At 45.7% G+C, this 15,405-nt stretch overlaps 1 protein-coding gene across 2 annotated transcripts in view; it reads left to right on the top strand.

Moving 5' to 3' along the window:
• Window positions 1-15,405, top strand: part of POLR1A (RNA polymerase I subunit A) — an 83,273-nt gene that overhangs the window by 14,303 nt on the left and 53,565 nt on the right. For both annotated transcript variants that reach the window (XM_003908920.5, XM_009184583.4), the window contains exons 4-11: window positions 2,080-2,187; window positions 3,139-3,224; window positions 3,345-3,448; window positions 8,825-8,911; window positions 10,295-10,400; window positions 11,016-11,178; window positions 13,705-13,875; window positions 14,006-14,128. In XM_003908920.5, coding sequence (XP_003908969.2) covers window positions 2,080-2,187; window positions 3,139-3,224; window positions 3,345-3,448; window positions 8,825-8,911; window positions 10,295-10,400; window positions 11,016-11,178; window positions 13,705-13,875; window positions 14,006-14,128 — 948 coding nt within the window. The remainder of the gene's footprint in view (window positions 1-2,079; window positions 2,188-3,138; window positions 3,225-3,344; window positions 3,449-8,824; window positions 8,912-10,294; window positions 10,401-11,015; window positions 11,179-13,704; window positions 13,876-14,005; window positions 14,129-15,405) is intronic.

The raw sequence follows: 15,405 nt of genomic DNA, 5'->3' as shown, positions 1-15,405 counted from the left end.
GGCTGGAGTGCAGTGGCCGGATCTCAGCTCACTGCAAGCTCCGCCTCCCAGGTTCACGCCATTCTCCCGCCTCAGCCTCCCGAGTAGCTGGGACTACAGGCGCCGGCCACTTCGCCCGGCTAGTTTTTTGTATTTTTTAGTGGAGACGGGGTTTCACTGTGTTAGCCAGGATGGTCTCGATCTCCTGACCTCGTGATCCACCCGTCTCGGCCTCCCAAAGTGCTGGGATTACAGGCTTGAGCCACCGCGCCCGACCGAAAGGATTTTCTTAAACCAGTGCTTACAGTAAGTTATATGTTTCTAGGAATTCCCTCATTTCATTTAAAGTTTCAGATTTATTGGCATAAAATTATTCATGGTGCCTACTATTATACCTTAATCTTTTTTTTTGGTAAAATATACACAAAAATGCATTAATTGTATGTACAGTCCAATACAAAGTAACCATCACCCTTACAGTCTAGTTCAATGTCAGCATATTGTTTATGTCCCCAAAAACCCTCCCTCCTTTCCCTGTCCCCTTGTGTATTTATTTTTGACAGTTTGTCTGTCATTGTCCTTTAAAAATTCTTTGTTGGGGCTGGACACAGTGGTTAATGCCTGTAATCCTAGCACTTTGGGAGGCTGAGGTGGGAGGATTGCTCAAGCCCAGGAGTTAAAGAGCAGCCTGGGCAACATAACAAGATGCTACCTTTAGTTTTCTAATAATTATAAAAAATAAATGTAAAAATAAAAATTATTTATGGGAATAATTTGAGGGCTAGGATGATGCTGCCTTCTCCAGAGAAGATTCTCATTGCTTCTGCTGTGTGCATGGCACCACTGCCAGCTTGGGACTGTCATTATCCAGGTTCAACGCTTCAAGCTCCCTGGATGGCCCGAGTGATTGTACAAGGGCTGGTAGTTCCTGAGGGTACAGCCCTTTGTGTTCCAGCTTACTGTGTTTATGTGTCGGGGGGTGAAGAACGATGGCTTCCTGTTAGATTTCTAACCTTATACTAAAAAAGCTTTAGGTTTTTAAATTTGTTCTTTTTAAAGGCAGGATCTCACTGTGTTGCTTAGGCAAGCACTGGAGTGCAGCGGCAATTCACAGGTACAATCATAGCGCACTGCAACCTCAAACACCTGGGCTCGAGCGAGCCCCTATCTCAGCATCTGGAGTAGCTAGGACTGCAGAGGCACCACTGTACCCGGCTTAGGTTAAGACTTTCATTTCTGTTTCCTACATGATTTAAGGGTTTCTGAATAAAAAGTTCAAAATTGCTGCATTGGAAAATGCACTCAAGGCCAGGGCTCCTGGGGAGCATCATGGGCTTATTCCCTGGGGCACATGAGTACACCAAGTGATGTCCTGCCTCAGCATAGCACCAAAGCCCCACATTGGGACCCAAAAAATGCACATGGCTGCATGCTCTTTCATCTCGCTAGATTCTTTGTTCCCCTTTAGTCTGCTCTGGTTATTTATTCCTCACTGTCCTGTCAGCTCTTCAGAGCGTTAAGATTTTTAAAATATTTTAACCTATCTTGGTTCTTTGCAGTCTTAGGTTTGGTCTGGGGAATCTAGCCCACCATTATTGGAAGTAGGATGTTCTCATTGGATTTATTTTTTTTTTTTTTTGAGATGGTGTCTGGCTCTGTCACCTAGGCTAGAGTGCAGTGATACGATCTTGGCTCACTGCAACATCCACCTCCCAGCGATCTTCCCACATCAGCCTACCAACTAGTTGGGACCACAAGTAGATGCCACCACATCTGGCTAACTTTTTATATTTTTGGTAGAGATGGAGTTTTACCATGTTGCCCGGGCTGGTCTCAAACTCCTGAGCTCTAGTGATCCACCTGCCTCTGCCTCCCAAAGTGCTGGGATTACAGGTGTGAGCCGCCATGCCTGACCTCGTTTGATTTTTTTTTAACAGCTATATGTTGTCTCACTCTTTTGAAAGTGCAACACAGTAGCCATGGTTTCTTTTTCTCCCTTCAAATGAATCTTTTCCACCCTTGGAGAGGCTGGTCCCAGCTGTGCTGCTCATCAGAGGTGTACATTACCGTGATAATGTGGTTTTTCTCTTTGTTTTCCAGTTTCTGGAAGAAAATGCTGATCCCTCTGCTTCTGAAATTCAGGAGGAATTAGAACAATACACAGCTGAAATTGTGCAGAACAACCTCCTGGGGTCCCAGGGCGCACATGTGAGTTAACACTGTCTTTCTCCCATGCTGTTTTTGGCATTATTTTATCACTTTCCCTTTGTGTTGTCCTTTGCGTATACTTCTGGCTTCCCACAGTAGACCAGGGTTTGAATCTGAACTCTGTCTCTCATGAGACCTGCAACCTCACAAGTTGCACAACTGTGCCTGAGTGTCCACTACCTAATCTCTAATGCCTGCCTGCAGGACCAATGAGAGGATTATGTGACATTAGTTGGTTTTGGTATGGCATCCAGCAAGCCAATTCTTAAAAAATGGCATCAGGTCTTTTTTCCCTTCTCCAACACTTGTCTCTAACCCACCGCTACCTTATTCTTCCCTCCATACACTGCCTAAGTATTAATTTGTTCAATGAATGAATGGGTAGATAATTCACCTGTGATACTAGTCTTGAAATCTGCTTCACTTCCTGCTTGGGTTTCACACCAGAGATGCTGATTTAATTGGTCTGGGGTAGGGTCCAAATGGAGTTACAAAAGCTCCCAGATGGTTCCCATCTGCTGCCAGGTGCAGAGCCACTCATGGGGCTGGACTGTGGATGTGCCTTCTGCAGAACTCTGAGGTCCTTCTGAGGCAGACCAGCTGCATCCAGAGGGCTTCCTTTTACAAGTGAAAGTAACTAGCACTTAGTGAGTACTGGCTGTATTTCAAGCCCCCACTGCATTCGTGATTATTTATCTTAGTAAGAGCTTGCTGCGGTGGTTACTATTCTTATTCCCATATTATAATTGAGGAAACTGAAGGTTTAAAGAGGTCGCTCAGTAATTGTCAGAGCTCAACTATATTAGGGTTCTATGGAAGATTTTGTTTAAGAAAGTGTTGGTGGGAGTGTTTCCGCTGGTTAAAAATAAAAGGTGAAAACAATAAAGTAAATATATTGGATTCTCTTCAAAATGGCACTCCAAGGTTCTCTGACTTTTTTAAAAAAAACAGGTAAAGAATGTGTGTGAGAGCAAGAGCAAGCTCACTGCTGTCTTCTGGAAGGCACATATGAATGCTAAGCGCTGTCCCCACTGCAAGTAAGTATCAGGGCCCTTTCCCCAGGTGAGACGTCTCTGGGTCTGGGCAGTCACTCATAGCTATTATTAAATATCTTACGGGTTTTTTATCTCCTCAATCACAACTGTCCTCCTGCGCAGGACTGGACGATCTGTTGTCCGAAAGGAACACAACAGCAAGTTGACGATCACGTTTCCAGCCATGGTGCACAGGACAGCTGGCCAGAAGGACTCCGAGCCCCTGGGTGAGCAGACTGGGTCTGGAGAGGAGCTCCATGTGAGGCCAGCAGATGTGTCCTAAACCCTGGGAATACCTGGTTCTCCTCACCACGTGTTTCTCCACCACGTCTGGGAGGGGCCAGCAGAGGCACAGTGTGCAGGCCTCTCAGGCCTAAGGGGACCCCAGCGAGCGCCCAGCTCAGGCCTCTCACACGGGAGAGCTGATGGCAGGGGCTACTTTATGAGGCAGTGCCCCACAAGCGCCTCTTGCCTTAACTGGTCGTTTTTCTGAAAGGTTTTTCAGGAAGAAATTAAGAAATTTACCTGGCAAATATTTTGAAATATTTTACTGTAAAACAAGTGTGGATCTATTTTGGAATAAAATGTAGGCGAATAATTTTTAAGAAAAACTACAAGAATTCAGCAAAACGTTAGTGCCTCCTGCCAGGCTGCTCCTGTCTGTCCACCCACATCCCCCCTGGGTAGAGTTCTTTCCTCAGCTCTGTCCCACCCAAGCTCTGCTTCGGACAAATTTTGAGATAACTTAATACTCCCACTTTTTAATTTTTATAGTAGTAGGCTTATTTAAGAATGTTTTTTGGTTTTTATTCTGAAGTGGTCAGAAGATTAAATAGAGTATTCCAAGAGAAGCACTGAGAGCAGTACCTGCTGTGTAATATGTGCTATGTAGATATTAACTGTTCATTTTCTATTAAGTCATCAGCTTGCCAGGATAGAAAATGCATAACCTGGCCGGGCACAGTGACTCACACCTGTAATCCCAGTACTTCGGGAGGCTGAGGCAGGCAGATCACTTGAGGTCTGGAGTTCAAGACCAGCCTGGCCAACGTGGTAAAACCCCATCTCTACAAAAAATACAAAAATTAGCCAGACGTGGTGGCAGGCACCTGTAATCCCAGCTACTCAGGAGGCTGGGACAGGAGAATCACTTGAACCCCAGGAGGCGCCGTCTTCAGTGAACTGAGATCGTGCCACCGCACTCCAGCCTGGGTGACAGAGCAAGACTCGATCTCAAAAAAAGAAAGAAAAAGCACAACCTACAATTATCACTTGGCTCTGCCACTTTTTCTGAGTGGCTAATAGAAGGCTATTTTGAGGAGCCTCCATTTCCAACTCTATATAATGGCATTCATAAAGCCTCTTGCCTAGAATTGAAGAAATTACATGCGTGGAAGTCCATAGCAGATACTGTTACTAAACCTTTCACCAGGGCTTGAGAATATGGAATAAACATGGAAATAAGATCCCCTCCTGAAGATGCATGATGTATCTTTTACATTGAACACTCTGGCATGACCTGGAGTAAATGAAAAACCTGTTTATCATTATTTTTTAAGTGTTATATTTTAGGATAATTTTTCGACTTAATAGAACAGTAGTGAACATAGTACAGAGAATTCCTTTATACTCTTTACTTAATTTGCCCTAATGTAACATAGTAGATTACCATGGTGCATTTGTCAAAACTGAGTTTAACATTGGTGCAACACTACTGGCTAAACTACAGACTTTTAAAATTTTGCTGGTTTTCCAGTAATTTCCTTTTTATGCTCCTGGATCCAACCCAGGATACCACATTGCATTTAGAAAGCCTTTTTACTTTTGTTTCATGGTTGGCAGTTAATACCATAAGAGTGGATTTTCCTGCACTTAACCATTAAATAGCCCTCAAAACAATTTTCTTGTAATACCAGTTGGGAATTGCTTCTGTAGCCCTTAGGATGCCTTATAAAATGTTCATAGATTGAGAACAAAGATGGTCAGAATTCTAGAAGATAGTTTTTGTGGGGCAAATGTCCAGCAGGTAAGTAGCCTTTCAATGCCTTCCGCAAACCCATTCTTCTAAAGTCATCTTCCATTGCAGCCATGCGAATATGATGGTGCAACCACAAGTCTGTGCATTAGAAACAAGTAGACCGTAGTCTTCTACAGCTCCAGGCTTGGGTATTCAGTATTTAGCACACATTTATTTGTTGGGCACTCAGCGTTATGCCAAGGACCATGTTTGTGATGAGCACGATGCCAAGATACAGACCAGACCATGTGGTCTCTGCCTCTGAAGGGGCTGCAAGTGACATAGGTCAGTAACCCTGGGGAGCAGGTGATGTGGAGGAAGGCGAGAACCCTCAGCGTGGGTCTGACCATCTTCCTGGTATCAGAGGGACTCAAAAAGTGAGGGCTGGGCTGGGTGTGGTGGCTCACACCTGTAATCCCAGCACTTTGGGAGGCCAAGGCAGGCGGATCATCTGAGATCAGGAGTTCAAGACTAACCTGACCAACATGGTGAAACCCTGTCTCTACTTAAAAAAAAAAAAAAAAAAATTAGCCGAGCATGATGGCACACGCCTGTAATCCCAGCTACTCGGGAGGCTGAGACGGGAGAATCGCTTGAACTCGGGAGGCGGAGGTTGCAGTGAGCCGCGATTGCACCATTGCACTCCAGCCTGGGCCACAAGAGCGGAGCCCCGTCTCAAAAAAAGAAAAAAAAAGTGAGGGCTGTGCCTGAGTAGTCCCCACGGACTGGTGATCCCACAAGGAGCGCTGTCAGCTTGTGAAATGCTGCACGTGCTGCTCCCGCACGCTCCCTGTGCCCCCTGAGCCCCACAAGGCACATTAACATTTAAAATAAGAATTCGTATAGCCAAGACACTTCCACCCATTGTGATCCCAGGTTATTTGACCTCCTTATCCCTTTTTCCTGTGGCACCTCTCACAGCTGAAAGAAACACACATTCAAGATGCTCTGAAATCCCAGCTAGGCAGAAGTCATTGTTGCAAGCTGCAGAAGTTCTTGTTAGGAGAGGATGCAGCTCGTGTGAGGAGATGGGCTTCCACAGCTCTCCTCTGACTCTAAGATCCTGTGATTGAAGAACAGCCTCTGCCTTCACGGTGACTAAACTGCAGTGGGGACATTGCTGGGACAGGAGCTGCGGAGATTTGACTGATCTTCTTCAGCATTTCTGATGTATTGAGTAGAAGAGAAAGTTCAGACATTCATTTTCAGAAATGCCCACAAAGTGCAGGTTAATGGAGTCTGTTTTCTCCCCCTGAACATATGTAACTTTCTAATGCTGTGGTTGTCCCTGAATGCCATTCTTCATTGCATACGCATGCTTCCTTCATCTGCATTAACTCACTGAAATATTCTGCTTTTATCGACATCAAAACTTTAAACATGCAGACTCCTTGACTTAGCAATTCTGCTTCGATGACTTTATCCTAAGGAATTAGAATACTCACAGTGTTGTTTGAATGGCTGAAAACTGGACATGGGCCGGGCGCGGTGGCTCACGTCTGTAATCCCAGCACTTTGGGAGGCTGAGGCGGGCGGATCACGAGGTCAGGAGATCGAGACCATCCTGGCCAACACGGTGAAACCCCATCTCTATTAAAAAATACAAAAAAATTAGCCGGGCGTGCTGGCGGCACCTGTAGTCCCAGCTGCTTAGGAGACTGAGGCAGGAGAATGGCATGAACCTGGGAGGCAAGCTTGCAGTGATCGGAGATCGTGCCACTGCACTCCAGCCTGGGTGACAGAACGAGACACCATCTCAGAAAAACAAAAAAACAAAACAAAAAAGAACTGGACATAACTTAAATACCTATTAACAGAGACTAGTTAAATTATGGTGCTTTTGTTAATTGTTCTCCAAGTTAGGGATTTCTCTAAAAACCTATGATGACATATCCTCTGCAGATTTTAAAGAAACTAGCTGGAGAATTGGAGGTGGAATGAAGCTAGTTTTTAAAAATGGAGGAGGCTGGGTGCGGTAACTCATGCCTGTAATCCCAGCACTTTGGGAGGCCGAGGCGGGTGGATCATGGGGTCATTAGTTCGAGACCAGCCTGGCCAACCAGGCAAAACCCTGTCTCTACTAAAAATACATAAATTAGCAGAGCGTGGTGGCGTGTGCCTGTGATCCCAGCTACCTGAGAGGCTGAGGTAGGAGAATCACATGAACCTGGGAAGGCAGAGGTTGCAGTGAGCCAAGATCCTGCCACTGCACTCCAGCCTGGGTGACAAGAGCAAGACTCCATCTCGAAGAAAAAAAAAAATGGAGGAAAAGGCAAGAGTGGTGTTTTTAAGTGTGGACTATCTTAGGCTATTTTAAACATCTATATTTGAGCCGTATACTCTTAATTTAGAATTTGCTGTGAGCTAGACACCCTGTCAAGTGTTGGGAACACAGAGAAGGCATAGTTCCTGTCCTGATACGTGTATAAAAAGGGAAAATTGAGCAATGCTTAGTTTCAGTGGATGTATCCAGAAAAGGTGTTTTGGGTTTTTGTTTTGTTTTAAGACAGGGTCTTACTCTGTCACCCAGGCTGGAGTGCAGTGACACGATCTCGGCTTCCTACAACCTCTGCTTCTTAGGTTCAAGCGATTCTCCTGTCTCAGCCTCCCAAGTAGCTGGGATTACAGGTGTGCACCACCACACCCAGCTAATTTTTGTATTTTTCGTAGAGTCAGGGTTTCCTGTGTTGGCCAGGCTGGTCTTAAACTCCTCAGGTGATACGCCTGCCTTGGCCTCCCAAAGTGCCCAGAAAGTTTTGAACCTGAAAGACACACTACTTACTTGTCTTAGTTAATCATCTAAATGCCTGGACCCTACCTCCTGAATGGCAGCCCGAAGCCTGGTTTTCTAATGTAACCTGGGTGTCGCTGGTAGACAGCATCCCAGAGTGACCTTGCTTAGTGTGAGAAACCAAGCCCAATCTATTCCTCGCACACCAGTATATTTGTAAAAAGAAGTCAGTCTGTATTTACCCATAAAAATACTTACTTATCCATAATTCAGCTTATGTGAACCTTTCTGGTAAAAACCAGGTAGATAAAGATATTTATTATAATGTTACCTATAATAGCAAAATACAGAAATGAATCCAGATGTCCAATTATGAGAATATGGTTAAGTGAATTAGCAATCATCCTTAATGGACTATCACATAGCCATGAAAAATGGTGATCAGGCAAAAGCTACATAGCAACGTGCAGAAATGCTGACGAGATGATACTAAAAGGGCAAAGTAGTGTTCAAAATAAATCCACACTGAAGATTACAGTTGTGTAAAATACTTCTATAGACAAAAGTGCTGGAAAACAATATATAAAAGTGATAGTTGTTAATGTGATGGGATTATGGGTAATGTTTTCTTTGCTTTTTTGGGGGGGTGGGGGTTTATACAGTAGCCATATGATTTTTATTACTATAGAAATGAGATTAACAGCCAGAGGGAATCCAGGCCTGAGAATATGCTACCGTAGAGATTGATTTTTGTGGTCAAGTTGCAGGCTTGGTAATAAAGAATGGATACATCCCATTGCAGAAAGAGTACCTGTTCCTGATTTATTGCACTTTGATTCTCCTCCTTGGCTCCAGGAATTGAGGAAGCTCAGATGGGAAAACGAGGATACTTAACACCCACCAGTGCCCGCGAACACCTTTTTGCCCTGTGGAAGAATGAAGGTGCTGTATCAGGCTAAAGAAATAGCCTTGATCTCCTCTAGGCTTTTATTTCCTGCACTCCTTAACCCTGCCTTATTACTTCTTTTAAGTTGTGATGATTGTAGCTCTGTCCTGGAACTGATCCAGAGGTTTGGGGCAGTCTTCAGGGCACATTGACATTGAGATGTCATAGAGCAGGCGAGGTCATACCCAGCACCAAAAACTTGACAATTACTGCAGCTGAGCCAGGTTATCAAATGACAACTGCAGGTAGGCCTCGCTTAATACAGGTTGGCGTATTTTTAGAAGGTTCAGTGTAACTTATTTTAAATGCCCATAAGTAAAATGCTTTGTCCTTCTGTGAATCAGAGAATGAACTCTGTCTTATTTAAATTGAGACTTTACTGTAAGGAAAATCCTTCTTTCCTTCTGAGTGTATAACAAAACCTATGCAGTATATTCAAGCCCATGTGAGAGTGTGTTGTGGAACGCTGACTATAACCTCTGTGTAATAAGAAGCACTTACAAATGAACATGTTGTTAAAGAGATGTCAGGGAAAAAAAAAAAAGCACTGGAGTTAGTATGATTGCTTCTGCGGCAGGCCCTAGCACATTTTAATCTTTTTCTCACATCACCAGAAACCTGAAATACAGCTTTGGTCCACAGAAGATCCTTTCTTGGCAGCACCTGTTAGGGGTGGGAGGAGGCTAACTTAGCAAAAAAATTTTTATTCAACATTTTTTTATGAAGATCAAAGTAATAATTATGTGTGTGATGTGTATGTGTTTTAATAGTCCAGGAGGGTGATTAAAAACAAGTAAAGTTTCTTCCCCTTCCTTGCTCATCTCAGTTCCTGGGTTAAGAGCTATTGTCCCTGTAGTACCCATTTTTATGCTGTCATATCCCCTGCATACAAACTGTCATGTACACAGAGGCTATTTTTTGTTTTTATAAAGAAAAATGAGGCCAGCTAGGCACGTTGGCTCATGCCTCTAATCACAGCAATATGGGAGGCTGAGGCAGGTGGATCAGTTGAGCCCAGAAGTTCAAGACCAGCCTGGACAACCAAGCAAAACCTCATCTCTTTAAAAAAAAAAAAAAAGAAAGTGCAAAAATTAGCTGGGCATGATAGCACGCACCTGTAGTCCCAACTACTTGGAAGGCTGAGGTGGCAGAATTGCCTAAGCCTGGGAGATCAAGGCTGCAGTGAGTCATGATCGCACCACTGCACTGCAGCCTGGGTGACAGGAGTGAGACCTTGTCTCGAAAAAGAAAAATGTGACCTTAACTCTACATATTATCTTGTATTCTGTTTTTTCCTCACTCAGTAATATTTTTATGGTTGTCCTCCCATGCCTTCAGTGATAGATGTAAATGGTCTCCTTGGTTGCTTTCCAATGCAGGATTCTTTCTGAACTACCTTTTTTCGGGAATGGATGATGATGGTATGGAGTCCAGATTCAATCCCAGTGTGTTCTTTCTCGATTTCTTGGTGGTGCCACCCTCAAGGTAATACCCTTTAATTAACTTATTTCACCTGAAGAAAAGCTTACTAAGGAACTGAACCGTGACCTCTAGGAGAGGTGAAAGGGCCAAGGGCACTGAGACAGAGCTGCAGTTCTGCTCCAGGTGCAGGTGGTTGAAGGGCTTACTTTCCTTCCTGTTTGTTGTGAATGCGATAGGAATGTTAGTTGTTTTTGTTTGCTTGTTTGCTTGTACTGTCTCCCAGGCTAGAGTGCAGTGGCATGATCCTGGCTCACTGCAACCTCTGCCTCCCAGGCTCAAGTGATTCTTCTGCCTAAGCCTCCCGAGCAGCTGGGATTACAGGCATGCATCACCACACCCAGCTAATTTTTGTATTTTTCATAGAGATGGGGTTTCACCATGTTGGCCAGGCTGGTCTCGAACTCCTGACCTCCAGTGATCCACCCCACCCGCCATGGCTTCCCAAAGTGCTGGGATTATAGGCTTGAGCCACCACACCCAGCTGGAATGTTGATTGGGAAGGTTGGTTGTTTTGAGCATGGTGGGGTGTGCTCCCTACAGTAGGCATGGGTGAGAGGCTGAAGAACATGACCCTTTCCTCACACTAAACATTCGTTTATTCTGTATTTCCCCCTGCAGGTATCGCCCAGTCAGTCGCCTAGGAGACCAGATGTTTACCAATGGCCAGACGGTGAACTTGCAGGCTGTCATGAAGGATGTAGTTCTGATTCGAAAACTTCTGGCATTGATGGCCCAAGAACAGAAGCTGCCAGAGGAAGTGGCCGCACCCCCTCCAGATGAGGTCAGGGCTGCTCTGGTGCTGATGTGATGAGCACACACACTTGGTGCTAACTCTGTGCGGTGTGGATGCAGACACGGGTTACCAGGAGATGCTTCCTGGGATATTCTGTGCAGCTGGCGGCAGCCTTAGTGTGAGCTGTGGGCTTAGGGGGCACCTAGGAACATTAGGGGAACGCACATGGGTCTGAGCATGGAAAGGTCTGGGTTCTGTGCCGAACGACCATGCCAGGTGACCCTAGTTGAGTCACTTTCTTATACTAGTGTCTGCTATAAAATGCATGTGATTTGTGGTGAGATTTCACACTGAGGCTGTTCTGGGCTACCAGCTCTCAGAAGCTCTAGAAAGAATAGCCTGCTTCCCTCAGGCTCTAAGAGTGTCCCTTCTGGGTCACAGTACTAGAGTTCATATTGTCAACTCTATTTTGGACACATTAATGTCTCCAGCATTGGGGTCAGGAAAGTAGTATTGCAGAGTATAAATTCCTCTCAGAACAGGACAGTTTCAACTAACGTTTCCTGAGCCCCTTCTGTGTGCCAGGTTAAATAGTAGGTCTTCAGTGGGTACAAAGGTGAATTGGGCACCCAGGAAGCTTGCTGAGGTCATCAAGATCCTTCCCAGCTCTAAAGTACTCTCTGGATGCAAATAGGCAGCCTTGGGTAGACAGACAGGATTCTCAGACTCCAGCCACTAGGACAGTCCCGCTGTCTGCCAGGCCCATCACAAGGTGGCACCACTGTCTCCTGGACACTTAAGCTGCAGGTTACACTTGGGGCTTTCTTTGGTTTTGCTTGTTTCCTGGTCGGCCAGCATTGGTGTGCTTTTAAAAACTCCTTAGTGTGAGAGAAATCAGCCATCTGCATGCCTTAGTGCAGTTTCCAAGGAAAGACCATGGGATAATTGCTCCCAATGACTAGAGCTGAGAATCTTAGTTGGATGTCCCTTAAAAATCGGGCAGCCTGGCCAGGCATGATAGCTCACAGCTGTAATCCCAGCACTTTGGGAGACCAAGGCAGGAGGTTCACTTGAGCCCAGGAGATTTAGACCAGGTGGGCAACATGGCGAAACCCCATCTCTACCAAAAATACAAAAAATAGCTGGGTGTGGTGGCTCATGCCTATGGTGACAGCTACTCAGGAGGCTGAGGTGGGAGGATTGCTGGAGCCAGGGAAGTCAAGGCTGCAGTGAGCTATGATTGCACAAGTGTACTCCAGCTTGGGTGACAGAGTTAGACCCCATCTCAAGAATTTAAAAAAAAAAAAAAATTGATCATCCCCTTTGTCGAACAAATGCTTGGTCTCTGAGGGGCAAATAGCATCCTCTGATTCCTATGCCCCAGTGTCCTCTTTCCTTGTGATTGACAGGACATGTTTTTTCTTCCCCCTTACTCTCTGTGTTCCATCCTCATGGCAGCCCTTGCCAGGCACCATCTAGGCACTGGGGATACGCCAGTGAGACAAGTTCTCACTCATTTCACAATCACTGGTCCTGAGTCAGGTAATGCCATGAGCAGTGAGTTGGGCTAACAGGACCCAGTCATCATGCAGGTGACCATATCTCCCACTGGGACTCCAGCCAGAAGGGGACCCTGAGTGTTTTATGTAGAATACATCTATTTTCCCTCCAACTAAAGAAGACTCTTGTGTTCCTCAGGGTTGAGGACAAGCCCACTTCATCACTACTGGGTTTTCATGACATTCTCATTTACTGAATCTTCACCCACCGTCACCCTCCCACCTCAAGACACTGACAGGTTTCTTCTCTCATCTGCCCACACTGGAAGACATGGGACCATCTGTCTGCTTGTGTCATACCCAGCCAATGGGGCCAGTAGGTGGCCAGACAGTATCAATAGGTGGTGCTCTAAACCAGCGGAAGGCAGTTTCTGTCCCCTGGGTAGGGAGTGGGAGAGAGGAGGAGACGGAGCTAGAGGCAAAAATGTTAAAAAAGGATTGGTTAAATATTCCAATGAGACTTGGCAATCATCCAGTAACTTGATATAGCTCAGTTGAAGACCCACATCTTAATTGATGACATAGAATATCATATGGCAAACCTAGCTCCTCTTAAGAAATTGTTCCACCTGCATGTTTGTAAGTGGTTTGGATCAAGTTTTTCAAAGCCATAACTAAAACTGAAACTGCATATGAGAATCGGTTATCTGGTGGGATAACAGAACTTCCTGAGAAATGTACTGATGTGAGAAGGACTTCTTAGTTTTCTTTAGGAATTGCATATTAAAGAATTTCAGCAAATGCTTTAAGAAAGGAGCATGCTTACTCATTTTGAATTCATCTTACTACTAGAAAGAGACAGACTGGTAAATATGTAATAGTGCTGATATGTCTTATCGACATGTACTTACAAGATTGATTTATCAGCACGTTTGTCTCTGATCTGTCAGGTTCAGAGGAGATAAACTCCAGAGTGCATAGTCGTCAGAGCCAGGGTAAGAAAGAAAAATTAAATCAAGCCAGGCCTTTTGGAGCTTTTTTCCATCCTTCCTTTTTTCTTGGTTTTATCTTCCAGGAAAAAGACTCTTTGATTGCTATTGACCGATCCTTTTTGAGTACACTTCCAGGCCAGTCCTTCATAGACAAACTTTACAACATTTGGATTCGCCTTCAGAGCCACGTCAATATTGTGTTCGATAGTGAGATGGACAAACTAATGATGGACAAGTACCCAGGCATTAGGCAGGTGAGCAAAAACTGGATTCCCACTGCTAGCTGCAGAGGATAAATAATAAACATTGTGTATTGAAACAAGAAACTAATAAGCCTACTGGAATTCTTGTTGAATGTTATTATGGCCTTTTTTCTCCGTAAAGATCCTGGAAAAGAAAGAAGGCCTGTTCCGAAAACACATGATGGGAAAGCGAGTGGACTACGCTGCACGCTCAGTCATCTGCCCAGATATGTACATCAACACCAACGAAATTGGAATTCCCATGGTGTGTGTGTGTGTGTGTGTGTGTGTGTGTGTGTGTGTGTGTGTGCAGGGCTCATTTGTTCCCTGTGGGTGGCAGACAGGAATGCCACAGAGGGCTGGGGACAGGATGTGCAGCAGATTATAGTGGCTTGGGCAGAACTAGCTTCTGCCTCTTCCTGGACAGCTCATGAGGAGATGACTGGAAGCCACATGATGGCATTGCTCTCACTCCTTGCCAGGCTTACAGACACCTTCTACCCACAAGTCAGCACTAGAGAGCTGATTGCGGGGTATTCCACATCCCTGCCCACATAGCTTCCTCCTGCCCACCTCAGCCTAGTCTTTTGACCTTCCTCACCAAATTGAATACATGACAGGGGAGAGGAAGAGGGCATGGGGTCCAGGCATCAGAAATGTGTACCCCAGGTTACTGGGAAGAGGAAAGGGAGTGAGTCCTGGAGAGAGACGTGTGCATGTTGCCCACGCCCTGTTTTGCTTCTCAGGGTAAGCAGCTTACTATTCACCTGTTAGTGCTCTCCCACGACCCCCTCCGGGAGCCAGCTTCATGTTCTCACTTGCTTAGCACTTCACGCCATGGTGCTCAGCAGCAGCAGCCTTTAATGAGCTTCCTCCTTAATAGGCCTCGAGGTCAGTAATGTGAAGGTGGTTTAATTTCCCTCCGTGGAGAGCCTCATTTCCTCGCGCGCCACCCGCTCCACCCCTCTCTGGGGACTGGTGATGAGCAGCGCTGAAGTGTTCTTTCCGATCATCCTGTGTCCCCATGGCCTCATCTCTCTGTGGCACACTTGGGCTTCCTGGACAAAGGCAGTCCGAGAAGGCCCAGTCCTGTGCCCACTGCCTCCTAGGAACCATAGTCCTTGCATCTGAAAGCTGGATCACATGGTGAGGACCAGCTTTGTGAAGTCCAGTGGTGACATTCCCAAATCTGAGGCCCCGAGGAGACATGTAGCAACTTTTGGTTGCCCTCTCTGGACAGAAGGCAGGGGCCAGCCTTGTTGGCCTTGACCTCATAGTGCCTACAGCGTCCCCAGCTCTGCGAGAGACCTTCTGTGCTGCCTCTTCTGTCTTCCAAGGTGCTGGGTTCTCGTTTGTGGATCTGGGTTTGTTTGATAGTGGCTTGTCCCTGGAGGAGAGACTCCGAAGTCACTTCTCTGCCCACCTGCAGACTGCCGCGAGTCTCAGGGCCATGGTGGCCTGGGGTGTAGGTATTCCTCACAGTATAGCTGGGAAGAGCAGAGCAGATAGAACTGCCTCTGGCCTCTTGGATCACACGCTTCC

Source organism: Papio anubis, chromosome 14 (assembly GCF_008728515.1).
Source record: "Papio anubis isolate 15944 chromosome 14, Panubis1.0, whole genome shotgun sequence".
In the NCBI taxonomy this organism is placed as follows: domain Eukaryota; kingdom Metazoa; phylum Chordata; class Mammalia; order Primates; family Cercopithecidae; genus Papio; species Papio anubis.
The sequence above is the reverse complement of the archived record's forward strand: the minus strand, read 5'-3'. Positions and strand labels throughout refer to the sequence as shown.